This window comes from Marmota monax, unplaced genomic scaffold (assembly GCF_021218885.2).
Source record: "Marmota monax isolate L192 unplaced genomic scaffold, Marmota_monax_Labrador192_F-V1.1 WCK01_AAM20220418_F8-fsc00137, whole genome shotgun sequence".
In the NCBI taxonomy this organism is placed as follows: Eukaryota; Metazoa; Chordata; class Mammalia; order Rodentia; family Sciuridae; genus Marmota; species Marmota monax.
The window spans coordinates 1828393-1855850 of NW_026692854.1; the positions used below are offsets into that span (position 1 = coordinate 1828393).

General features: G+C 33.4%; 1 protein-coding gene across 2 annotated transcripts in view; it reads right to left on the minus strand.

Annotated features, from left to right (window-relative positions):
* The window catches only part of Uchl3 (ubiquitin C-terminal hydrolase L3), a 54968-nt gene that overhangs the window by 15516 nt on the left and 11994 nt on the right, over positions 1-27458 (minus strand). For both annotated transcript variants that reach the window (XM_046449477.2, XM_046449478.2), the window contains exons 3-5: positions 24864-25020; positions 24417-24502; positions 22473-22520 (exon numbers count right to left, since the gene is read on the minus strand). In XM_046449477.2, coding sequence (XP_046305433.2) covers positions 22473-22520; positions 24417-24502; positions 24864-25020 — 291 coding nt within the window. The remainder of the gene's footprint in view (positions 1-22472; positions 22521-24416; positions 24503-24863; positions 25021-27458) is intronic.

Below are 27458 nucleotides of genomic sequence, written 5' to 3' on the forward strand. Positions count from 1 at the left end.
ATTCTAAAACTTTTTTAAATCTTTTTTTTAGTTGAAGATGGACACATCTTTATTTTTACGTGATGCTGATGATTGAACCCAGTGCCTCACACTTGCAAGGCAAGTGCTTGACCACTGAACTACAGCCCCAGCCCTCTGCAACTCTTTTTAAGTTGGTACTTTTGATCTACATAAACAATACATTAACCTAAAATAAAACTATCATTTTGATGGGGGTTTTAAAATTTTGTGAACAGCTGCTCATAAGAATCAATTAGAAACACATAAATGATCCTATACATGGTTCTATGTTGGAATAAAGGTACATATAACAAAATGTCTACTCTCACAGACATAGTCTAATCAGAAATTTGTTATATTCAATCTACATTTAAATAGGAGGAAGAGGGAAAGGGAAATTAATAAAAGGAAAAAAGAAATGGAGTACAGAGAGACAGGAAGGTAGAGTTGATGAAGAAGAACAGAAAAAAATTTTTTCTAAGAATCTGAGGAAGACACATTACTAAAAGAGAGTTATAAACTGAAAGAATGTGAATGGCACAGGTAAAATTGGAAAGGTAGCTCTGGCAAAGAATTTAATGTGAGAAAAGGAATGAAAAGAGAAATAGCAGAACATGTTCAGAAGACTAGATTGTCGGGTCTGGATTTCATTTTACTCTTTCAGGCTAGCAAATTGGCTATTACTTTTTCATAGGTGTTAGAAAGACATGAGACTCCTAGATCAGAGAAAAAGAACTTTATAATTCATAGTACAAGGTACATGATCATAAATATGCCTGTGTCAGCTCACATGAGGACAATGCAGAGGGCCCAGATGGATGGTTGCACATGCAGCAGGCTACATGACAGGAGAGGAACATGGAGCTGGGGAAACCCACTGTCGTACAGTAAGCAGTAAGCAAACCCACATTTGTCCTGGAAGCGAAGACATCGTCTCTCATAGTTTAATTTATTTACTACTAACACACTTGTGAAATGTGGTATTTCCAACTTCAAGCAGTGAGGCTTCCTTCTTCTGCCATTTTTTAAGAAAAAATTTAAAACTTTAAAAAAATAATTTCATACAAAGAGTTACAAAAACAAAACAGTACAGGAAATACTCAGATCTGACTTTTTACCACCATTTGCTTTATTACCTACACTTATACTCTCCTCCTCTCTCTACATAATTTTCCCCCTGAAGCATAAATTAGGGTAAGTTACATTCACTGTGGTCCTTTACTCCTAAATAAACTCATCTGTAAGTATTCATAGGGGACTGGTTCTAGGAACCCTGGTCACCAAAATCTGTGGATGCTCAAATCCCTTATATAAAATGTAGTATTTCCACAAAACCTATGCACATCGTCCCATATACTTTAAAACACCTCTAGATTACCTATTATAATATCTAATAAAATGTATATCTATATATAAAGTTTTTATACATATTTTTAAGGAATAAAACAAGAAAAATCTTCACACATTCAATGTGTTCAATATTTCAAAGAATATTTTCAATACAGGGTTGATTAAATCTACAAATGCAAAATGTATATGGAGGGCCAACAAAACTTCAGTATTCCCTATGACTAAAGAATTCTCTTAGAGTAACTGGAGTGAAGTTATCACTACCAAGTTTTAATATTGATATAATACTTTCATCTGAGCTTCCATTCATATTTTAATTTTGTCAATTAATCTAGCTATGTCCTTTATAGTACTCCTCCACCATACCCTCCACCCCTTTCCCAGGGTCTAATATATAAGCAGATAGAGAATTTACTTGTCATGTTCATTTATATCCTTTAGCCTAGAACATTTCTAACAACTTTCTTTGTATTTTATGAACTTTTAAATACCCTTCTTCATTTTTTAAAATAAAAATGAAGAGTAAAAAGTCATACTCTGTGAATAGAAACAGTTTTACTTCTTTCTTTCTAACCCATATGTCCTTTATTTCCATTTCTTGTTCTATTGTATTGGCTAGGACCTCTAGTACCACAATGAATTTCATTGATTTCTTTTATCTTTATTTCTTCTTTCTGCTTTCTTTGGGTTTAATTTGTTCTTTTTTTTGCTACTGTAAGGTAAAACTTCAAGTCACTGACTTGAAGTCATTTTTCTTTTCCAAGCATGTAATGATATAGCTTCTCTCTAACCTGTTTTTTCTTTTCTACTATAAGCATTTATTGCTATGGATTTCTAATTTGTACTTTAGCTGTATCCTAGAAATTCTGACATTTAAAAAATTATCATTCAATTCAAAATGTTTCCCAATTTCCTTTATGAATTCCTTTTTGATCTACGAGTTATTCAGAAGAATTTAAATTTTTATATATTTGGAGACTTTCATATATTTTGGGTATTTCTTTTTTTATTTATTTCTGAATCCCATCATTATTAAACAACAACAAAATTTTTTTGTACAATTTAAAATTTTTTTGTGATTTATTTCCTGAACCAGAATATGGTCTATTCTGGAGAATATCCCATGTACATAAAAAAAAAAAAAATACATTCAGCTGTTGCTGTTTATGTATTCCATAAACATTCAAAGGGTTAAGTTGCCAAGCTACATGACAATGTTGTTTAGGACATCTATGCCCTTACTAGTTTTCTTTGTCTATTGTTCATGAGATGGGTACTGAAATATTCAACTATAAATGGGGATAAATACTATTTCTCCCTTCGTTTTTATCAGTTATTTGCCTCATATATGTAGAGATTCTGATTTTAAGCTGAATATACCTACTATGTTATGTGAATATCATATCTTCTTGGTGAGGTAACATCTTTATCTTTATGTCTTTCTTTATCACTGGTAATATTCCGTGTTCTGAAGTCTACATCACCTAATGTTAATGTGGTCACTCCAATACTCTTTTGATTAATGTTTGTAATACACATCTTTTCCCGTTCTTTTAACTATTATTATCTTTCTATGCCTTTTATTTAAAGTGACTTTCTAGGGCTACAGATGCAGCTCAGTAGTACAACACTTGCCTAGTGTGTGCAAAGTTCTGGGTTCAATCCCTAGTGCTGCTATATAAATAAATAAATAAAGTGACTTTCTTGTAGACAACATTTGAGTGTTTTGTTACTAAACTGACCAACTGTTTTAACTTGCATGTCTACGTTTTTATCACTTACATTTTACCATTTTCATAGTATTGTTTTCTATGGTTGAATTAAAATCAACATTGTCAGTTCGATATTTTCTCCATCTGTTCTTTGTTGCTCTTTTTGTCTTTTTAAAAGTCAGTATACCTTCAAGTAATCTTATATCACCTTACATGTAGTATAAGAACCTCATGATAGTATTATTATATTATCTCTCTCTCATTTGTGCTACTGTCAAACTTTGTGTGTGTGTGTGGGGGGGGGGGTGGGCAGGCTACTGAAGATTGAACTACTAAGCCACATTCCCAGCCCTTTGTTTGTATTTTATTTAGAGAAGGGCGGGGTCTTACAGAGTTGCTTAGGGCCTCACTTTTGCTAAGACTGGCTTTGAACTCAAGATTCTCCTGCCTCAGCCTCTGGAAACACTGGGATTACAAGCATGCACCACCACTCCTGGCTTATGCTTAAACATTTTTATATGTGTTATAAACCCATAATACATGGTTACATATTTTGTAGACAATTTTCTTTTAGAGCAATTAAAAACAAGAATAAAATTTATTTTATATTTACCTTCACTTGTTCCACTTCCAGTACTTTCCAAATCTTTGTATAGATACAAGTTTCTTTCTGGTATTATTCTGCTTCTGCATGAAGAAATTCCTTTATATTTTTTATATTGCAGGTAATAAATTCTCTTAGTTTTTGCTTGTTTTAAAAAAGTTTAATTTCAGCACTTTAAAAATATTATCCCACTGTCCCAGCTTGCAAATTTTTGAAGAAAAGATTGCTCTAATCCTTATCTTTGTTTCTCTGAGTCCGATATATCTCTTTCTTCTGGCTGCCTTGAATGTTTTTTAAAATTATCTTCAGTTTTCAGCAGTGTGAAAACTAAATGTGTTGTGATGTGTTTGTGTGTGTGTGTGTGTGTGTGTACGCATATGTATATGTTTGAGGTTAGGGGTATTTATTCTACCTAGTGTGTCTGAGATTCTTGAATACATGGTTTGATGTACTCAATTATTTATGGAAAAATAGTTGGCCATTGATTCTCCAAATATTTTTTTTCTATACCAAGGCGTCACTCCTCTATCCGCTTCCTGTCATCCCTCTCTCTCCTTCTGAGATTCCACTTTCATGTATTAGATCAGTTGAAACTGCCCCACAGTTCTTATATATTCTGTTTTTCTGGGGTTTTTTTCTTCATTTTTCACTACTTCTTTTTTATTGTCACTCATTCTGGTAACTTCTAGTGATTTATCATCATATTCACTGATTGTTTTCTCGATTTTGTGGCACCTACTGGTGAATTTCTTAAAGGCATTCTTCATCTCTGGTATTATGTTTTTCATTGATACCATTTCCATTTGATTCTTATTGTTTCCAACTCTGCTGATGTTATATGTTGGTACATAATGTCCACTTTTTCCACATGAGCCTTCAACATAGTTATTTATTTTAAATTCTGTCTGATAGTTCCAACATCTGCATCATATTCAGGTTTGGTTCTGTTGATTGCTTTGTCTCGACAGTATGCTTATGTTTTTGTTTTCTTCTTTGTCTTATAATTTTCTGGTTAAAGGTTGGGTAATTGGGCGTTGAGCATTGATACTAATTTATTTAATAAGCCTAAAAACGGGCATGCCTCATCTTCTGCTAGGACTTTAGTATGGAGGACAATTCAATCTATTCAGGAGTTGAATTTCACTGGTGCTATGGTTACCCTTAGCACAGCACTGGCTTAAAATTTATCTATCATTACCTTGTATTTATGGTGGGATATGGGTTGCCAGATTCTTTTTCAATGCTCTTGTTTCATCAATAGTTTTGGGATATTCCTTAAAGCTAATGCCTCAGAAGAGATCTTTCTTCATGTTATTGACTAATATCCATACTTTTGATACTTGTCTATGGTGCTTATAGTCTAATGATGGAGATATGGAAGCATTCTTTATTCTTCTGGTTCAGTCTCTGTCACAGGCATTTCCTTTGTCCCTGAATATCAAGGACAAAGCTTTCTGAGGGATCCTCTCCGGTTGTAGAAGATATCTCATATAGAGATTTCTAGGAAGTAGATCAATTCCCAGGAAGGACTTTCTGTCCCAGGATCCTTAGGCTTTGTTCTACAGGAGATTAAAATCCAGGCTAGGTACCTTTCCCACAGTGGGCCTACACCATAGGTCTCTTTCCTGCCTTTTCCACAGTCTATCTTCATGATAGACTCCACATATCTCATGAATACCCAGTGAGGTATGTGGAAAATGGGTGTGAGCTCTCCCCATGGGGCTACTTACAGGGATTTTTAAAGTCTTATGATGGCCTATAGTTGGTCTTTCACAATATGTTCAAATTTCTACCTATTTTGTTGTTTACAATAGATGATCAGATTCTTCATGCTGCCTTTTTCATTATCCATGTATCCATGTCATCTATCTTAATAAATATAGCTCTAGGTAATTTTTCATGGCATATTACATAGAGGTACTATAAAGACATTATTGCACCAGAAAGACATTTTTGCACCTTTAGATTGTTTTTGGATTTCTACAATTATAAACAATGCTTCAGTGAAAACATTCACACAAGTATCTTTATATGTTCATCAGTCAATAACTAACAATGAGTGTTTACTATCGCCTATCAGAAATTCTAAAATATAGATGCTATAGATCCTCACAATAATCCTATAAGTAAAAATTACAATCATTTCTAAAGATGAAGATATATTTTTTGACAAAACTCTTATCATATTATCTATGTGTAATTTTAGCCTTCTTTTTTCTCATCATATTTTCTAGTATAAGCTTACATAACAGAGGAAAGAATGAAATAAGAACAGATGATAGGTTCAAAAGTACACCTTATAAAGTAAGTTTCATACATCAAGGACTGTGTCTGTATGTATTTATCTGGCTACATTAAAAACAGGATGGCACATTACTATATCATGCCTGTTTTTTTATAACTACTAGTTGAATGTTCTTTATCCAAAACATTTGAGAACATTTCAGACAGATTTCAGAGTTCACTGAACTTGGGAATATCAGCATAGATTTCACCAGTTGAGCATCTTTAATCCATTTCATATTCTGGGTTTTTTGGATTAGGGATGCTCAAGCCTGTACTATGTATAGCTCTTGAAGAACTGTGAAGCTTTTAATCACTATCTTATTGCCACAGTGCCAGCATACTAAGCATTTATTAAATGAATGTTATTAACCATTAGATTTGTAGGCTAAATTTTTAATCTAATCATACTCATTCCTACCTCCTTCTGCTAAAGGAAATATGTACAGTCTGCAACTTTTTAATTTCTAAAGATAATTCATAATATGGATTATCTGTACATCATATATATTTTTAAGTCCAAATAAAGCTTAATTTATATGACAATCCAGAAAAAGATTTCCAAGCAATATCTTTTATTTGGTATGGAATCTTTATATTCTTAGATTTGCTTTTTAGAATAAGAAAGATTAGAGATACACCAACTTTTAAATCTTCATAATTTTAGCTGGAATACAATTTAAACAATTAACCTAATTTAAATTAACCTTGCTTTTAAATATGAAAATTGAAGCCATAACCTTAATCTTGGACCAAATATCTAATTTTTCAAATTAACTAGAAGTCTTCCATACTAACTAGAAAAGATAAAATATCTACAGTTAAGTCTTTCAGAAAGCTGTCTTTCTTGTAAGCTTTCTTATTTTCTATAACTCACTTCTTCACATTTTTGGTTTTAGTAAGGGGTCTAAAATTACTAACAATTACCACATCATTAAAACTACTAATGGGCTGAGTGAAGCGGCACACCCTGTAATCCCAGTGGCATGGGAGGCTGAGTGAGGTAGGAGGATCGGTAGTTCGAAGCCAACCTCAGCAAAAGCGAGGCACTCAGCAACTCAGTGAGACCCTGTCTAAATAAAAAATACAAAATAGGGCTGAGGATATGGTTCAGTGGTCGAGTTCAATTCCTGGTACCAAAACAAACAAACAAACAAAAAACTATGAATGGGTTCAATCCTCAGCAACTCCAAAACAAACTTTGAAAGTACTAATGACACAGTATTTTCCAGGACTTTAACACTGAACTGTGCCCCCTCTGCTGACTGTATGGGTATTGCAAAAGCAAAATGTGATTTTACATACATCACTTTACATGTAATATATAGGCATACCTCAAAGACATTTGTGGTTTTGGTTCCCGATTACTGCAATAAAATGAATACTGCAATAAAGCAAATAGCATGAATTTTTCTCCAGTACATGTAAAAGTTATGTTTATACTATACTATAGTATATTAAGGTATACAACAGCATTATGCTTAAAAACACAATGTAAATATTACTTTAAAAATAAGTTATTGCTCAGGTTGAGGATGTGGCTCAATGATAGAGTGCTCATCTAACACGTGTGAGGCCCTGGGTTTGATACTCAGCACCACACATAAATAAAATAAAGGTATTGTGCCTACCTACAAGTAAAAAAAAATTAATAATAATTTATTGCTAAAAATGCTAATAATCATCTCAATTGTTGGAAAAATGGTGCTGTTAGACTTGTTTGAGGCAATGTTACCACAAACCTTCAATTTGTAAAAAACACAATATATGCAAAGAGCAATAAAACAAGGTAGCCTGTAAACATCTCTCTCCATTGTAATTCCAAAAAAATCTAGAACTGGCTTTTTGGAAACTCTGGAAATTTTAGAAAGCAGATTAAATATTTTTGTTTTCAGGTGGAATTCTAAGTAGTTTAATAAATGATTGTTGCATGAAACATTTAGATACTCATTTAAAAATTTTTTAAGCATTCTGATTCTGACTTGAATCGTCTCAGAATTAAGAGAGAGAGAGAGAGAGAGAGAGAAGGAGCGCACTACATGGATACAGTCCATACATATGACAGTGTTTTGGGTTTTTTTCAAATGTTCACAAGCACAAGAACTCAGCTGACTTGCCCAAAGCCACACAACCAGTGACTGTCAAAGCCAGAGGCAAACTCATAAGACATAGCTCCGATTTTAAAATTTTTCATAATATGAAATGCCATCTCACCCCATCAAATATCAGCTAACTTAACTGATTCACAGAGGCACACCCATTCTTATTTGTGTCTTATTCCCCAAACACAATTCAAATCTATTTTCTGGATGTCAAATTTAGATAACTCATGAAAAAATAAAATAAAACCCCCTAGGTTCTATAAAGCCAAACTGCTTTTCCCTTACAGTTAATGTGCATGTACTCTGTATTTCAAAAAATGAAGAAATTACTCTACAAATCAAAGAATTCGAAATGCTATAAAGGTTAAAAAGAAATGAACCAGAGCTTTAAATGAAGACAGAGAGTCTGCCTAAAAGCATTTCTCTATCAAGGAATCAAGTTTTTGGTAAGTGCTTAAATCCAAATTATTCTAAAATGCCAAAATAAAAGTAAGTACATTTTGCTTACACCTAAAATTTTTAAAACTTATTGATATTCTATTATTAAGAAATATATTGTTATCACCATGTAATTTCCTGAGCATGAAAGATCATCAGCTGCTAGATAGTTAAAATAATTACTTTTTTCTAATATATACATAATTACCAAAAGACTGGTTGCTTAATAAATGATATTATGTTTTATGTATGGAACAATTCTTCTATATTAACTAAGAAATGGCTATAAGGGCAACAAAGAACAACATATTCAGTAATACTCTGGTTATTTGTAATTCAGTACATGTTTGAATTAAATTGTTAGCTGGGTCATTTTAAGTTTTAAAACTTTGCTTTCTTAGTTTTTGTTTTACAAATTTTGATTTACCTATACATTTTGTTGCCTTAAAAGAAATAAAGTACTTGCTGGCTATGTGAACTTGACCACATAGTAACTTTAGTCTTCTCATTTGGAACATGGGGTAAAAACTATCTTAGGGAGGTAAGAGAATAAGAATGAAAGGGCTGGCAATATAACTCAGTAGAGTGCCAGCCTCGCCTTCACAAGGCCTTGGATTCAATCCCCAGCACCACAAAATAAATAAATAAATAAATAAATAAATAAGGCAAATACAAAGTGTGGCATATCACATGTATTCATTAAATGGTAACCATCATTATTAATAAGATGCTACACAGTAGCAGTAAGGATTAAGAAGACAAGAATACTTGGGATCTGTTAAGTATACCAGAAATTTCCATTGTATTCACCCATAAATGATGCATTGAAGCAGTCTCATGACACTGTAGTACCCAGAAGTGATGCCCATTTTTTCCATCAACCCCAGTCATCTTCTAACTTGAGTACCTTCAGTATTTGTGGATCTCTAGTAAAGAACAATGTGCACTACTGTCACAAGGTAGAAACAAGAATAAAATAACTGAAAGAATAAAATCCAATTCCTTTATTTTTTAAGAATTTTAGTTACTTTTATTTTCTTTTATTTTTTAAAAATACTGTTAGTTGTAGATGGACACAAAACTTTATTTTATTTATTTATTTTTTATGTGGTGTGGAGGATGGAATCCAGTGCCTCACATGTGCTAGGCAAGAGCTCTACTACTGAGCCATAACCCCAGCCCAAATTTCACTTTCTTATTACACAATCATTAGAAATCATAGGTACTTTTATTGACCTATTGACAAAATTCGCACTTGATCATGACAATTTAACAGTTATTTCCTGAATATGGTGTCCTTTCAGACTTCAGAAATATCACTGAGTCTGAAAAATAAACCACAGAAAGGAAAACAATGGACAATGTTTCTGGGGCTGCCAAATTCTACAAAAATATTATAAATGCACGTACACATATGTAAGGACACTTAGGAGCACATGCATGAGAATATGTACTTACATATAAAACTTTAAAATTTAAAATCAAAATTATAATTCTAAATAGATTTCTGTAGGTTTTCTTATTCAATTTCAGTACAATATACTGAATTAGAGTAAATTCAAAGTTTATGTTTAAAACAGAAAAGTGAAACCAAATCCATGCAAAAGATGCAAACTATTCCATGTTCAGTTGGCAGTCAAACATGAGTTGGATATCAAAGTACACAAAATACCACTACATATTTCATGGAAAATCTAGAAAAATTGCAAGTCTCTTCATTTTGCTTACCTAATAAATCAAGATGCCCACTGATTTCAAGATATTCTCACTTTGGTTTATAATTCCCCATGTTAAAAGTCTATTAATATAATGACTTATATCTACATGTTATATCAAATTCAAACTTACTATTGTTAAGTTATCTAAATTAAATCCCCAAAATTATTTTCGTTACAATTTGAGAGCACCCCCAAATCATGTTCTCATTTATTACAAATGCAAAAATCTTAAATTCTAATAACATTATTCTCTATTACAGAAAATTCTGGTTTAAAACAAAATAGAAAAACCTCACCATCCCCAAACATAACCTCAATTCTATTTTTATCATTGAAGGCATTTTTAAATAGAAGAATAACATCTAATCAGATCTGGCTGGTAAACTGGTAAATTCAGTCTAAGAATTTTCTTTTAAAATAATTAACAGTTTAGTATCTCCATTTCTAAAACTGAGAATAGGAAAAAAGAAACAGAAAGAAGTAGAGGAAGAAAACAGAACAAGGGCAAAACCTCTGTTGAGAGAATGAGATGAAAAGAAATAATAACAAAAAAAGACAAAAGAGAAATACAAGTCAAAGTATAAGGAGCTAGTACAAAAGTTCTAGAGAATTTCTGTTTTAAAAATGAAACAAAATGGGGTATAGAGAGTAAAGGAAAAAAAACAAACAAACAAACAAAAAATGACCAGAAAGTTATTTTCAAACTTCTTGACAAAACTAGACTTACATAGCTTAAACAGCAAGATACATTTCATCAGAGTTCCATTTACTGTTTCCATTTGACTCTCCAAGATAATCAGGAACTTAAATTTTATAAGAACTAAGTTCTTCCTAATTGCCTGAGTCTTTCAAAGTGAAAGTAGAAATAAATCCCTAAAAAAGGGATATAATTATGTGAGTCTTTTAATTTATGTGTGCGCAAATCATTTTTGGCTTATTGAAATAATTTCTGCTGTTTTTTTAATGCCAACATAATAAAGTAAGTAAAAATTACCCTTCAGAGTAAACTGAAGCCATACAAACTATACTTACACAGCCAATGAAGATGAAACTTCATTTTCGACAACTCTAAAAGAATTTTTCTGAAATTCTCTCTCTCTCTCTCTCTCTCTCTCTCTCTCTCTCTCTCTCTCTCTCTCTCTCTCTCACACACACACACACACACACACACACTTGTCCTGCTTCCATAGATTCCATATCTGGGGATTCAAACAACTAACAATCAAAAAAATATTTTTCAAAAAAATTAAATCTGTACTGAATATATACGGACTTTTTTTTTTCCTTGTTAAATGAGCTTCATGCAAATACTAAGCCATTTTACACAAAGGACTTGTATAAAATGAGTGCCTCAGTAAAAGTTAAATAAATTTTATAAAGGGATTTAGTATCTATGCAGGTCCCTCAACCAGCTCCCACCCCTAAAAGGATTCTGAGGGACAACTGTCATGAGGAATCTTTAAGTATACATGATTATATTCTTTTTTAAAAAATTTATATGACAGCAGAATTCATTACAATTTTTATTACATATTATAGAGCACAATTTTTCATATCTCTGGTTGTATACATAGTATAGTCACACCAAATCGTGTCTTCATACATGTACTTTGGATAATAATGACCATCACATTCCACCATCATTAATTACCCCATGCCCCCTCCCTACCACTCCAACCCCTCTGCCCTATCTAGAGTTCGTCTATTCCTCCCATGCTCCTCTCCCTATTCCACTATGAATTAGCCTCCTTATATCAAAGAAAACATTCAGCATTTGGTTTTTTAGGGATTCACGAACTTCACTCAGCATTATCTTCTCTAACCCAGATTGTTTCTTTTGCTGAGAAGAAACCTTTTAGTTTGAATCCATCCCATTTACTGATTCTTGATTTTAATTCTTATGCCACAGGAGTCTTATTAAGGAAGTTGGGGCCTAATCCCACATGATGAAAATTAGGGCCTACTTTTTCTTCTATTAGACACAGGGTCTCTGGTTGTATTCCTAGGTCCTTGATCCATTTTTAATTGAGTTTTGTGCATGGTGAGAGACAGGGGTTTCATTTCATTTTGTTGTATAAGAATTTTCAGTTTTCTCAGCACCATTTGTTGAAGAGGCTATCTTTTCTCCAATGCATGTTCTTGGCACCTTTGTCTAATATAAAATAATTGTAGTTTTGTGGGTTAGTCTCTGTGTCCTCTATTCTGTACCATTAGTCTACCAGTCTGTTTTGGTGCCAATACTCTGCTGGTTATTTATTGCTCTGTAGTATAGTTTAAGGTCTGGTACAGTGATGCCACCTGCTTCACTCTTCCTGCTAAGGATTGCTTTAGCTATTCTGGGTCTCTTATTTTTCCAGATGAATTTCATGACAGCTTTTTCTATTTCTAAGAGGAATGCCACTGAGATTTTGATCAGAATTGCATTAAATCTGTATAATGCTTTTGGTAGTATGGTCATCTTGATAATATTAATTCTGCCCCTCCAAAAGCAAGGTAGATCTTTCCATCTTCTAAGGTCTTCTTTGATTTCTTTCTTGAGGGTTCTGTAGTTTTCATTATATAGATCTTTCACCTCTTTTGTTAAGTTGATTCCTAAGTATTTTATTGTATTTTTTTTTTGAGGCTATTGAGAATGGAGTAGTTTTCCTCATTTCGCTTTCTGAGGATTTATCGCTGATACACAGAAATGCCTTTCATTTATGGGTGTTGACTTTATATCCTGCTACTTTGCTGAATTAGTTTACTTGTTCTAGAAGTTTTCTGGTGGAGCTTTTTGGGTCTTCTAGGTATAGAATCATCATCGGCAAATAGTGCCAATTTGAATTCTTCTTTTCCTATGTACATCCCTTTAATTTCTTTCGTCTAATTGCTCTGGCCAGTGTTTCAAGCACAATGTTAAATAGAAGTGGTGAAAGAGGACATCCCTGTCTTGTTCCAGTTTTTAGAGGGAATTCCTTCAATTTTTCTCCATTTAGAATGATGTTGGTCTGGGGCTTAGCATAGATAGCCTTTATGATGTTGACATATGTTCCTGTTATCCCTAGTTTTTCTAGAGTTTTGAACATAAAGGGTTGCTATATTTTATCAAATGCTTTTTCTACATCTGTTCAGATGATCATCTGATTCTTATCTTTAAGTCTATTGATGTTATGAATATATTTCTTGAATTTCCATATGTTGAACCAACCTTACATCCCTGGGATGAACCTCACTTGTTCATGGCACACGATACTTTTGGTATGTTTTTGTATTCAATTTGCCAGAATCTTATTGAGAATTTTTGCGTCTATGTTCATTAGAGATATTGGTCTGAAGTTTTCTTTTTTTGATGTGTCTTTGCCTGGTTTTGGAATCAGAATGATGTTGGCCATAGAATGAGTTTGGAAGTGCTACCTCTTTTTCTATTTCCTGAAATAAACTGGAGAGTATTGGGATTAGTTCTTCTTTAAAGGTCTTGTCGAACTAGGCTGTGTATCCATACGGTCCTGGACTTTTCTTGGTTGGTAGAATTTTGATGGCATTTGCTATTTCGTCACTTGAAATAGATCTGTTTAAATTGTGTATATCATCCCGATTCAATTTGGGCAAATTATATGACTCTAGAAATTTGTCGATGCCTTCCATATTTTCTATTTTATTGGAGTACAGGTTTTCTTTCTTTTTTTAACGTTTATTTTTTTAGTTTTCGGTGGACACAACATCTTTATTTTTTTTATTTTTATGTGATGCTGAAAATTGAACCCAGCACCCCGTGCATGCCAGGTGAGCGCGCTACCACTTGAGCCACATCCCCAGCCCTGGAGTACAGGTTTTTCAAAATAATTTCTAATTATCTTCTGTATTTCTGTAGTGTCCATTGTGATATGCCTTTTTCATCATGTATGTTAGTGATTTGAGTTTTCTCTCTCCTTCTCTTTGTTAGCATGGCTAAGGGTCTGTCAATTTTATTTATTTTTTCAAAGAACCAACTTTTATAATTATATTCTTAAAATCAGAAGTTAACCATTGCTTACCCAGTGACCACTAAGCCTTCTTTTATAGGTTAACAACACTAAAATAAATTGCATATTCCACTGTAAATAGATACAATTTTATTCATGCTTTCAATTCATAAATTTTTACTAAAGATATGTGAAGTGTCATTAAGCACACAAACATTACTATATACCAAACAAACAAATATTTAAAAATAAAACTTCAACACTGGCAATGGCAATTTATGAAGTTGTCATCTTCTCTAGAATAGATCTTTGAAGACACAAACTGTGTAATGTACAGCACCTAGCACACAACAGGTGCTCAAATAGGTTGTTTAATTGATCAAATTAAAGAAAGACAATTTCACATTATAATAACAAAAAATTAAAAAGCCTTCTCACTTTAACTCAGTAATTTCACCTATTTTTAAAGAAGGAACCTAGAATGCATACTTGAATAAACAAAGATATATGAAGTTACATTTTTAATGTGAAAAACTGAAAATAATCTAAACATCAAAAGTTAAGGAAATATAAGTAAATTATGGTTCTATTTAACATGAGAGTGATTCATGGTCACAAAAAAATTCATGAAAAGATTTTAATGAAACAGGAATAAGATCATGATAAAATGTTAAGAAAAATTGCTTGCTCTCAACTGTTTACAATATTCTTTAAAAAGATTGGAATTGAATACTACAATTAAATGTGGTTTTTTTTTTTTTGCTATACTTGCTAATACTGGTATGTTCATTTAAAAACAAATAGTCCTTTCTGTTGGTTTTTTTAAAATAATTATTATTACTATAAATTTACATGGAGAGTTCTACACAGATAAAAATCTTATTCTTTTTATAAAAAGTTAGACAATAAATGATCAGGAGATTTCTACTCATCTCTGGGTTGACTCCCAGATAAGGAGGACAAATCACAAACTTTATAATAATTACTTTTTAAATTTTTATTATTACTTTCTGGAACCATGGATTGAACCCAGGGGTGCTTAACCACTGAACTACATCCCCAGCCCTTTTTATTTTTTATTTTGAGACAGGGTCTCACTAAGTTGTTGCTGCTGGCTTTGAACTTATGACTGTCTTGCCTCATCCTCCCAAAACAATGGGATTATGGGCATGTGCCACCACACCCAGCACTTAGAATAATTACTTTTTAGATAAGCAACAATGAAGTGAAAGTGAATCTGAAGCAAATAAAATATATTTTTGGATTTTTTTCCCCTGTCTTCACATTTGACTTGCTGATTTTTTTCCATTATTGTATCATGGACATTTATTCACAACTTAAAAAACACCTTTTTTTTTGGTACCAGGGACTGAACCAAGGGCACTTAACCACCGAGCCACATCCCCAGACTTTTTTTTTTTTTGTCATTATATGAATCTTTTTTATTAATTTATTTTTATTTTTTATTTATATATGATAGTGGAATGCATTATAATACTTATTACACATATAGAGCACCATTTTTCATATCTCTGGTTATATACAAAGTATATTCACACCAATTCGTGTCTTCATACATGTACTTTGGATAATAATGACCATCACATTCCACCATCATTAATTACCCCATGCCCCCTCCAACCCCTCTGCCCTATCTAGAGTTCGTCTATTCCTCCCATATTTTTTACTTTGAGACAGGGTCTCACTAAGTTGCTTACAGCATTGCTAAGTTGCTCAACCTGGCTTTGAACCCTTGATCCTCCTGCCTCAGGCTCCAGAGCCCCTAGGATTATGGAAATACACTACCCACAGCCAGATTAAAAACACTCCTATTATCAGAATCTTCTTCTCTAAATAAAAAAGCCTTAATATAAGATCTTTTAATCTATTAGATAATTTAGAAGGCCAAATCATATCAGCTTGGAACTTCCTGCCAACCTATTACTCTATGTCATTGTGAAAGGACTTAGTTTGAATGGATACATATATTCACTTTTAGATTGCTTAACTGAGTATGCATATACACAATTATAGTAATTTTAAAATCAGTAATTATCTTTCCATTAAGACATTCAACTGTATAGAGTGCAGGGCCACACAGTACCATAACATACATGTAGATCAACATCATAATTGATGGAAAGCTTATATATTATCAATTTTCTAACAAAGCAGTTGTAAATAAAATAATGAAACCACTAAAGAGAGATGAAATTTGAGAGTAAACGAAAAGCTATCAATTTACTGTTTCTCACCAATCTGTTTTCTGTCCCAAGAAGGGATATAAAGATCACTTAAAACTACTACAGCTGGGCACAGGGCATGCCTGTAATCCCATTGGCTCAGGAGGCTGAAGCAGGAGGATCCCAAGTTCAAACCAGCCTCAGCAAAAGCGAGGCATTAAGCAACTCAGTGAGACTCTGTCTCTAAATTAAATAGAAAATAGAGCTGGGGATATGGCTCAATGGTCAAGTGATCCAGAGTTCAATCCCCAATACCAAACAAACAAACAACAACAACAACAAACTACTACAAAGCACTACAGAATCAGCTTGTCAAACTTTTATCTAAAGTTTGTGTGAACATAGGCGGTACGAGCTAAGAGGGACTAGAACTGGTGTCTACAGGGAGAGGACCGGAACTCAAATTCTAATTCTAATACTCCACATGTATGTAGCCTTGGGCAAGTCACTAAACTTTTCTATGCCTAAACTGCTTAATCTGTAAAAGAAGGGTAATAGAAATACCTATTCCTCATAAAGCTGTTATAGGAATTAAATGGCATATAATCTCAACCATCTCTATAGCATTATTAAAGAAAAGCAAATCCAATAACAATCTTTATTCTCATTATTTAGAAGAGTACAAAAGGTGATTGTAGCAAGTAAAAATCAAAGGGGAAAAAAGTCTCTCCTCCACCAATAAACTAATTTCTTCTTCATAGCCAATTGTTTTTTTGTTTTGTTTTTAGTACCGAGGATGGAACTTGGGGTCACTAGGCCACTGAGCCACATCCCCAGCCCTATTTTGCATTTTACTTAGAGACAGGGTCTCACTCAGTGGCTTAGCACCTCACTTTGGCTGAGGCTGGCTTTGAACACAGGGTTCTCCTACCTTAGCCTCCTAAGCACTGAGATTACAGGCAATTATAGGCGTGCACCACCATGCCTGACTCTATTGTTTTTTTAATCTTCCCAAGGTTATTGAAAGATAAAAGCAATACCTATTTCTTTTTAAAATTTTTAGTAGTAAATGGACACAACATATCTATCTATCTATCTATCTATCTATCTATCTATCTATCTATCTATCTATGATGCTGAGGATCGAACCCAGTGCCTCACACATGCTGGATAAGTGCTCTGCCTCTGATCTATAGCCCCAGCCCAAAAGCAATATCTCCTTAAATATAAAATAATGAAAGATAAGTGAAGTAGGACTTCTGTCCAAATTTCTAGATTACTAATGTCTGCCAGACAATCATGGTGGGATAGTGTAACCAGGAAAAACATATACTAAGTAGTTACTCTATGGCAGCATACCATAATCAATTTTCTGAAAAGATTATTATATTTTTGTGGCTCAACTTACTGATTTCTCATTTAGACTACAAGTCGCAGCAAGCAATAAGGCACCTGCCTCCCTTCCATGAAAACGTTCTGACAACGTACCAATGATGTCATCAATGATGTCAACAAGTTATATTGTTACTATTATACTATATTATCAATGGCTCCTCTTCTTTTACTCATTCCTTTAGTCCTGTAAGACCCAAGGATTAAGTTGCTTTACCACTATTCTTCTATAGTGCTCTCAAGGATCTAACTACTACCCCAGCACAAAAGACTACAGATATGACCCCTGAGTTTTAGACTCCTACAAAGATGATGCAATAAACTAACCTGAAACTCAATATGCTGAAAACTAAACCTATCATCTTTGGTGGCTTTACATTCCCTATAAAGTCCAAGCTTTTCTTGTCTGCCTTCATTCTTGCCTGTCATTCAGATTAATTTTTCTCAATGCCTAATAAAATAAAATTAGCACCTGATATTTATTGAACGCCTATTAAATGCCAGGCACAGTTTTTACAATTAACTCACTAATCTTCACAGTAATCTCACATGGAAGGCAAGTATTATCTCTATTTCACACTGAAGAAAATATCTTGCCTAAGCTAATAAATGGTAGAGTCAGTTTAAAACATAACATATTGTGCTCTTGCCATGAAATTTCCTACTGAAAGCTACATACATTCATTATTATCATGGAGACAGAAAGTGAACATGACAAACAAGTCCACATTCACATGGAACTTGGAGTCTAGTAAGTGAGCAGAAGAAACAAAACAAAGAAAAAGCTTCTTATATAGACTATTAAAAAGGGCCAGGAAGAAAATAAACAAGATTTTATTATAGAAAATAAGACAGGTAGACCCACTAAAAATGATGTTGAAAGGTGACTTCCTTGAAAAATGATTTATAAGGTAAGACCTAAAAGATCAGAAGGCACCAATTCTATAAAGAGGAAAATATACCCAGAAGGCTTTGGGTTGTAAAAAAGCATAAAGACAGTATAACTGGCTGAATTTGTGTTTCCTCAAAATTCATGTATTGATGCCCTAATGACCAATGTGACTGTATTTGGATTACATCATATGGATGGGACCCTAATCCAATAGGACTGAAGTTTTTACAAAGAGACACCAGAGCCCCTGTCCATATGTCTATCTGTCTCTCTGCCCCTAACACACAAAGAGAAAAGGCCATATGAGGATGCAGTGAGAAGGAATATGTTCACAAGCCAGGAAAACATGCCTCAGTAGAAGACAATCTTGCTAGCACCTGCTAGCCACCACAACTGTGAGGGAAAACAAATTTCTATTGTTTAGGCCACCGAATAAATTGGAAAACCCCAAGTTTTTTGTTTGTTTGTTTAAGTTGTAGATAGACACAATACCTTTATTTATTTATTTTTATGAGGTGCTAAGGATCAAACCCAGTGCCTCTACATACTAGGCAAGCACTCTTCCCCTGAGCCACAATCACAGCCCAACCTATGTGTTTTGTAGGAACTGATAAAAACCAGTATGCTGAAATGTAAAGAGCAATGGAGATAATAATACGTCAAAGACTCTCAAGCCCACAAATGATAGATGAACCTGAAATAAAATAATAAAAAAATAGTTCCTGGTAGGAAGGTTTGAGCTCATGGATAAATGGACTTGAAAATATTTGGTGTGAGTTTTTTTCCCAGTGACTGAAAGTCATTAACACAGTTACAGAGGCCACTATAGTCCACCATGGAATGTACGAACAGTTCCACACAACAAATAACTGTTAATAAAATGTTAACTGTGCCCTACTGAATGAAAAACAATGGCTAATACATATGCTATTTATTCAGGAAACTACAGAAAACTAAGATTTGGCCCTTTTTAGTGGTCTTTTTTTAACTTCATTTTTATTTTTTAGCTGTAGTTGGTGCAATACTTTTATTTATTTTTAGGTGGGGCTGAGGATTAAACCCAGGATCTCGCACATGCTAGCTGAGTGCTCTACGGCAGAGCCACAGCCTCAGTCCTTTTTAGTGGTTCTTATACAACCAAAGATGGTTCTGACCTAATCCTGGTAATTAAATATGTATTAATGCCTATGTGCAAGAAATGATGTTGGATATGGAGCATAAGCAAATGAATCAGACACTAATCCTAGGCCTAAGAGTCAGAGTGAAGAGATATGATACCACATTTCTTTCTTTCTTTTTTTTTTTGGGGGGGGGGGAGGGTGAGGGAGTACCAGGGATTGAACTCAGGGCACTTGACCACTAAGCCACATCCCAGCTCTATTTTGTATTTTATTGAGAAACAGGTTTTCACTAAGTTGCTCAGCACCTCACCATTGCTAAGGCTGGCTTTGAACTCGCAATCTACCTACCTCAGCCCCCTGAGATGATGGAATTATAGGGGTGTGCCACTGTGCCCAGCATGATACTATATTTCATCAAATTAAAGTACTATCCATTTTAAAGGCATCATTTTATATACCACTAAGATGGAATAACACCAAGTAGACTATGACATCAATTTTAAGATATAATTAAACCTTAAAATATGGAGGGGGAAAATATATATATGTGTGTATTGATACTGGGGATTGAAGCCAGGGTGCTCTGAAACTGACCTACATCCCCAGCTCTTTATATTTCTTATTTTGAAACAGGGTCCAAGTTGCTGAGGCTGTCCTCAAACTTGTGATCCTCTTGCCTCAGCCTTCCGTGTTGTTGGGATTACAGGCATATGCCACTATGAGTGGCTTAAAATATACATCTTAAATAAATGAAAAAGAATATGAAAATAAATAGCTAAAATGGAAAGAGCTGGAGAAGTCACACAGGAGCTCACAGAAAGGATAAAATATATCCAGGTCTGATAACCAGGGAGCACTTCATGTAGTAGGGCATATTTAAGTCCACTTTTGAAAAAGATGGAAAGACAGAGATTGAAGGAAGGAATATTTTCAGAATGAGGGAAATGCCAGCAGTAAGGATTAGAAGTAATAAAATGAGAGATTGCTACAGAGAAATATTTATAGAGACACACTGTTAAAAGCCAGAATGACCAGGATTAGGGGAACCTTGAATGTAGGTAGGCTAAAGAGGCTGAAATTGGCACAAAGGTTGGAGGAATCACTGTCAAACACTTTTTTTCAACCTAATACATTTTAGGGCAATAATATACATAAAAAAATTTGATTCAGGTTATATTTTAGGAAAGATAATTCAGTAGAATTGTATAAAAATAAATGAGAATTAGAATAAAGACCAAGAATCTGCATAAGAAACTGACCCTCCAAATAAGAAGTTAAACATATCTACATTTGATTAGTTACACTTGGAAAAAGATATGGTGGAACTATTTTAACAAACAGAAAAAATAAAGGAATGAAAAAGTTTATGCTCAAATAAGAACAAGTGCATTCTTGTTATGTTGGTGAGTCACTCAGGTGATGTCCAACAGGGATCCAAGATGGTAAAGAATGAAGAAGTTGAAGTCTAGAAAGAGACCATCATCCAAAAAGAGGTAAACTCATAATTTAGATGAAACTCCAAAAAGGAGGCAAAAGAAGGTACTACAAGTAAATATTTTTGAGGTGAGCATGCATTTAAAGCACTTAATTGCCTTATTACAAGTAGTTGTTTTCATATCTTACAATAATTTTACATTGACTCTTTATTGCTAATTTGAACACTATAAATCTGCAATGCAAACATGCACAGAATTATAAAAAGCAATACAAAAAACAAGGCATTTCATTAATTTTCAACCTCCCACTTATGTGTGCGCATTTATAAGCTTAGTAAAAATAATAATCCACATGTATGAAAGCAGCTGAAAATAATAAAGGTATTGATGTAATTATAGAGAATTAATATTTCATTTCCTAAGCAGTTTTAGCATGAACATTCAGTTATTCAGGTTGATCTAAGAATAATTGTAGTTATATTATCAAACTATCTAAAAAAATTTGTTTTGAAAACAGCATATTTAAAAATCAGCATTTTTAAATTAGGCAATTTTTCAAGTATTTTTAAAGCATAAAGGCAATGCCATCCTGTACACACAAAAGTGAGGTCTCAAGTCACACACAGAATAAGAAGAAAAATCTGTAAGTCTATGATGTTAAAACTTAATTGCACTGCAAACACACCAAGGGTCTTCAATTAAATTCTATTCATTTTGACTAAAATATTTTTTGACAAACTGTCCTCAAGAGTGATAGAGTGAGGGTTGAAGGAAAGGAAAGAAAAAAGGTAGAAAAGAAGAAATGGAAGGAAGAAAAGGGAAGGAGAAGCAACTCAGTAGAGCTAGCTAACAGTCTATAGGTGGTGAATACCATCCTGGTGCCCCAAAACAGATTCACTAAGCAAAGACAAGGAAGGAAATGGGTTTGTAATGGAAGCTACCATGACAGAGACTGTTGAATATCATATGGCCTGTCTAACTGTGCATATATTTTTTCAAAATATATGAATGCCAAAGGAATCTGATAAGGAAGAAGCAGACTACCTGTTAGCCAAAGTAAACAGCACAAAATCTGTATTCTGTACAAATGCTTGTATGAACTGAGAAGACAGATATTGAAGTATCATGTTAACAGCTTGTCAAAACATTTCTTGTGTTACTACTATATGACTGATTTTGCATTAGCAGATTCTCTCAAAGGAAAAAAAAATCAAGTAACATTTTAAAATTACATACTGCACAATAACACTACAATTAAATTTAAACAGAGCAAGAAAATTTTTTTTAAAATGTGAAATACCTCAGTCTGACCTTCATGGGCACTGGTCTCATGAGTAACTCGAATAGCCTGTAATAAGAATACAAGGTATTTATAGAAACAAATGACTGTATCCACTTTTTAAAATGAAAACAATAACAAAGCTAAAGGTTAACACTGAAAGTCTTTTAAAGAAACAATAAATTGGAGGAAATTTAAGAATAGCTTATTACTAGATATTTCAGAATGATAACTGAGCAAAGAAATGAACTGCTGAACTTTTTACCCACAGACCTCTGAAGACTTAGAAAACAGAATGTATGATTATGTATAATTTCCTTGGTGTAAGCAGGGGTCATTGAACTTATTTGTTGGAACACCTAACACTTTATTCACTTGAGAGAGAATAAAGTGAGCATCTCAGAGAGAAAATGAAGAAGCTTATCTATTTCTCCAAGTTCCATGCAGCTCTGGCTGTATATGCTTAAACGTGCATTTTTCAGTTGACAATTTAGAAATGTGGAGTAAAAAGCATGCATTTATCAGAAGCTAGAGAATTTGGTTCCCTGACCTTTAAAAAACAAAAAATGCTCTTGTAATACCTATGATCAGCAAAGATGCAGAGATGCAATAGTAAACTGTAAGTGAAAGTACAATCTCTATGAATGGCAATTTGGCAACAAGTATCAAAGCCTTAAAAATATGCAAACTAGGGCAGGGGATGTGGCTCAAGTGGTAGCACGCTTGCCTGGCATGCGTGCGGCCCGGGTTCGATCCTCAGCACCACACACAAACAAAGAAGTTGTGTCCGCCGAAAACTAAAAAATAAATATTAAAAATTCTCTGACTCTCTCTTTAAAAAAAAAAATATGCAAACTATATGCTCCAGCAATTTTTCTTGCAGGAATTTATATATTTACATAAGTGTACATTATAATATATAATTAAGGATGTTTGCAAAGATTTAGTTATAATGATGTACCTTACAATATTTTTTTAGATAGTGAAAAAGAGGGGGAAAACTATTAAATTTCTAAGAATATTTAACTGGTTTAAAAAAAAGCTATATAATGGAAAGATATGCACAATTAAATGGTAATGCCAATTACATATTTACTGGTATGTAATATATTTTTAATAAGTTAAAAAATCAAGTTACAAAAAAGTATCAATCACAGTGTGATCAATTTTTTTTTACATATTTATTTTTTAGTTGTAGTTGGACACAATACCCCTATTTCATTCATTTATTTTTATGTGGTGCTGAGGATCAAACCCAGGGCCTCACGTGTGCTAGGTGAGCACTCTACCACGTAGCCACAACCAGCCCTCAAATTTTTTTAAAAAATATTGTATATATACATATATGCTCCCTATAAAAATTACTAATGGTACCTATCATTGGAGGGATTACTGATAACTTTCATGTTGTTCATTTATTTTTATTTTTTATTTTTGGTCCTGGGGACTGACTCCTAGAACCAACTTGTTCATTTGCTACAGCCTTCATTGATAAAATAAAAGAATGACAAGAACTGATATTTCTTCTAACACTATTATAATGCTATCTATGAAATGATACAGTTATTTAAACTAGATTATATGGCCTGGCTATTCTAAAACAAAACATGGAACCTGTTTTTTCCTTTCATGTTTAGCCTTCTTCCAAATTCTCAGTGAAAGACACATAGGATATTGCCAAGCATGTATTTATGATAAATATGGAAAGGTAAGGAATATTCAATCTTAAAATGCTTTATTAATTTGCAAACTCAATTTGTTTATTGAATTTTAGACACAGAAGTGGCAATTTATCAATATTTATGGATATTTCAGTTACCTGAAATATACCAAGACTTTTTTTAACTGATATGATAAATTCATACTTTGTCAGTACTGTGGTTTCAAGACAAATCCCCCAACAGAATCTATAATCCCACAAAACTTTGCCCATATATAAGATCAAGACAGAAAGAAGGTACCGACGTCATAGTTCTCGAGGTATCTGGCTCGTTCTTCAGGGCTCATTGACACTGACTCCTCCAGGAATTTTTTCAAGGTTGATCCAGATTCTGAGAATATCAAAAAAGATAAAATTGAAAATGTTTGATATCACAGACACTGGTAAATAAAGATAATAGAAATTTGCTATCATTCAGGGAAAATCCTTTCATTGGTAAGTTAGGAATATAAGAATTTTGGGATAAATGATAGGGCCTAAGTCATATGTTCATTTGCTAAAAGCCTCGATTAATAAAATAAAATAGCAAGGACTAATATTTCTTCTAACACTATAATAAATTCCCATTACAAAAGAGAGAAGGGAAATGTTTTATTCTATAGTTTGAAAAAACAGAATTAGAGCACCCTCTACTGCTCAATGAAATTAATCTATCTTAAGGGAGAAAAACAGCAGTAATGAAAAGTATTTACCAAAGTGCATCTTGTCTTTATTGTTCGCAATAGCATGGATCAGTCCAATTGTTCCACAGGCATTGCTGATTGTTTGCTTCATGAAATATACTGATGATGTAACATCCTGTCCCTGAGATTTTATTTTTTCCTCCTCTTCTGTTCTGAAAACTTCATACTATTTTAAAAAAGATCAATAGTGTACATGTAAGAAAGAACACATTAAAAAGGACTCTATAAAGGAAAAACAGAAATGATGAAACTTATTTTAAAGGAAGAAAAGGGCCAGCACAGTGGTGCACACCTGTAATCCTAGCTATTTAGGAGGCTGAGGCAAGACTGCAAATTCAAAGCCAGTCTCAGCAATTTAACAAGGCCCTAAGCAACTTAGCGAGATCCTGTCTCTAAATAACAAATAAAAAAAGGGGCTGGAGCGGGGGAACAGGCTGGGATGTGACCCCGTGCTGTGATAAAGCATTCCTAGGTTCAATCTCTGGAACAAAAAAAAAAATACAGTAAAATAAAATAAAAGGTTTAAAGTAAAAGAATTAATTTATCATCTACCAGACTAACAAAAGATTGAATAACAATATGCAGATAATATCCAGTAATGATAGGACATGAGGAAAAAGGCATTCTCATATGCCATTATTAGAAGACATTTGTACAGCCATGCTTGAGGATTAAGTATACACATTCTCCAACAAGCAATTTCCTTTACAGAAGTTTGGTTTAAGACATAATCTTTCAAATGTACAATTAAGGGTGGCAATGTAGCTCAATACTTGATGCTTGCCTAGCATGTGCAAGGACCTAGGTTGGATCCCTAGTTCTACATAAGAAAAATATATATGTTGTATCACTTTAAGATGTTTTTTGTACAATTATATGTATGTACATATATAATTGTGTGTGTGCTACACAGTTTTAAGAACATAAAGTAGAAAAATTCTAATTCTAGCTTTGGTTAATATATTATAGTATATATAAATAGAATACTATAAAGCATTTTAAGATGAATAAATTATAGATCTACATATTCTGATCAAAAATCTATATATAATTATGATGTTATCAGTCAACATATTAATGTGATTTCCATTTATATTTTTAAAATATTTACTTTATATGTGCATTAAAAAGTCTGAAAGGGGCCTAGCTCAGGAGAATGAGGCAAGAGGATCATGAGATCAATGCCTGCCGCAGCAACTTAGCAAGGTGAGACCCTGTCTCTAAATAAAAATACAAAATAGGACAGGGGATATGCTCAGTGGTCGAGTGTCCCTGAGTTCAATCCCTGGTAACAACAACAACAAAAAAGTCTGAAAGGTATAAAAAATTTAAGAGGTTATCTTTAGGCCAAAAACAGTACTAAAAGACTTTTCACTTTCTAATTTTTACATTTTTTATTGTTCACCACCAGCGAAACCATATTCCCTTTTTGATAACCATACTATATGAACAATCATACACTATCCATAATTAACATTCTCAGAGATCTACAATAACTGGTTATAAAAGCAATCTCACATAATGATAAATATCAAAACTGTGGGCTCTACAGCTTATGGTACCTGGGCCCATAACCTGGCTCAGCCATTCTTAGCTATGCGATTTCAGCAAATTACTTAATGTCTCTGAACCTCAATTTCCTGATTGCAAAAAAGGGTTTAAAAATAATAAAAGAGAATGAAAAAATGGGAGAGGAGAAGAAAAAGGCAGAGAATATAAAGATGATTTTATTGTTTTATTTATTGTATTTCTATAATTTTCAGATTTCAATAAGGTAGGAATCAGCAAATTATAAAACAAATGCTAAATCTGCCCACTGCCTGTTTTGTAGCTACTTTCAAGGCAAAGTTTAATAGCTGGAACAGATTCTAAAGCTTCCAAAGACAAAATAATTATTATATGGTCCTTTATAGAAAAATCTTGATGATCCCTGTAATAAAGGACACAAATGGTATCTATAGAAAACAAGAATTTAAAAACTGGTTCTGGGCTGGGGTTGGGGCTCAGCAGTAGAGCACTCGCCTATCACATGCAAGGCCCTGGTTTCGATCCTCAGCACCACATAAAAATAAATAAATAAAGGTATTGTGTCCAACTACAACTAAAAAATAAATATTAAAAACTGGTTCTGTGTGGCTGGGATTGTGGCTCAGCGGTAGAGCGCTCACCTAGCACGGGCGGGACCCAGGTTCAATCCTCAGCACCACATAAAAATAAAGGCATTGTGTTGTGTCCATCTACACCTAAATAAATAAATTAAAAACAAATAAATAAAATAAAAACTGGTTCTAAAGACAAATGTATGTATGCTTTAAAAATATGAATTTCATGGGCTGGGGATATGGCTTAGTTAGTAAAGTGCTTGCCTTGCATACACAAGGCCCTGGGTTTAATCCCTAGCACCCCCCCACACACACACACTATATATATATGTATGTATGTATGTATGTGTGTGTGTGTGTGTGTATATGTGCATATATATATATATATATATAATTTCATGAATGTGCTTTTATTTTTTTTTAATATTTTTTTAATTGTTGATGGACCTTTATTTTATTTATTTATATGCAGTGCTGAGAATCAAACCCAGTGCCTCACACA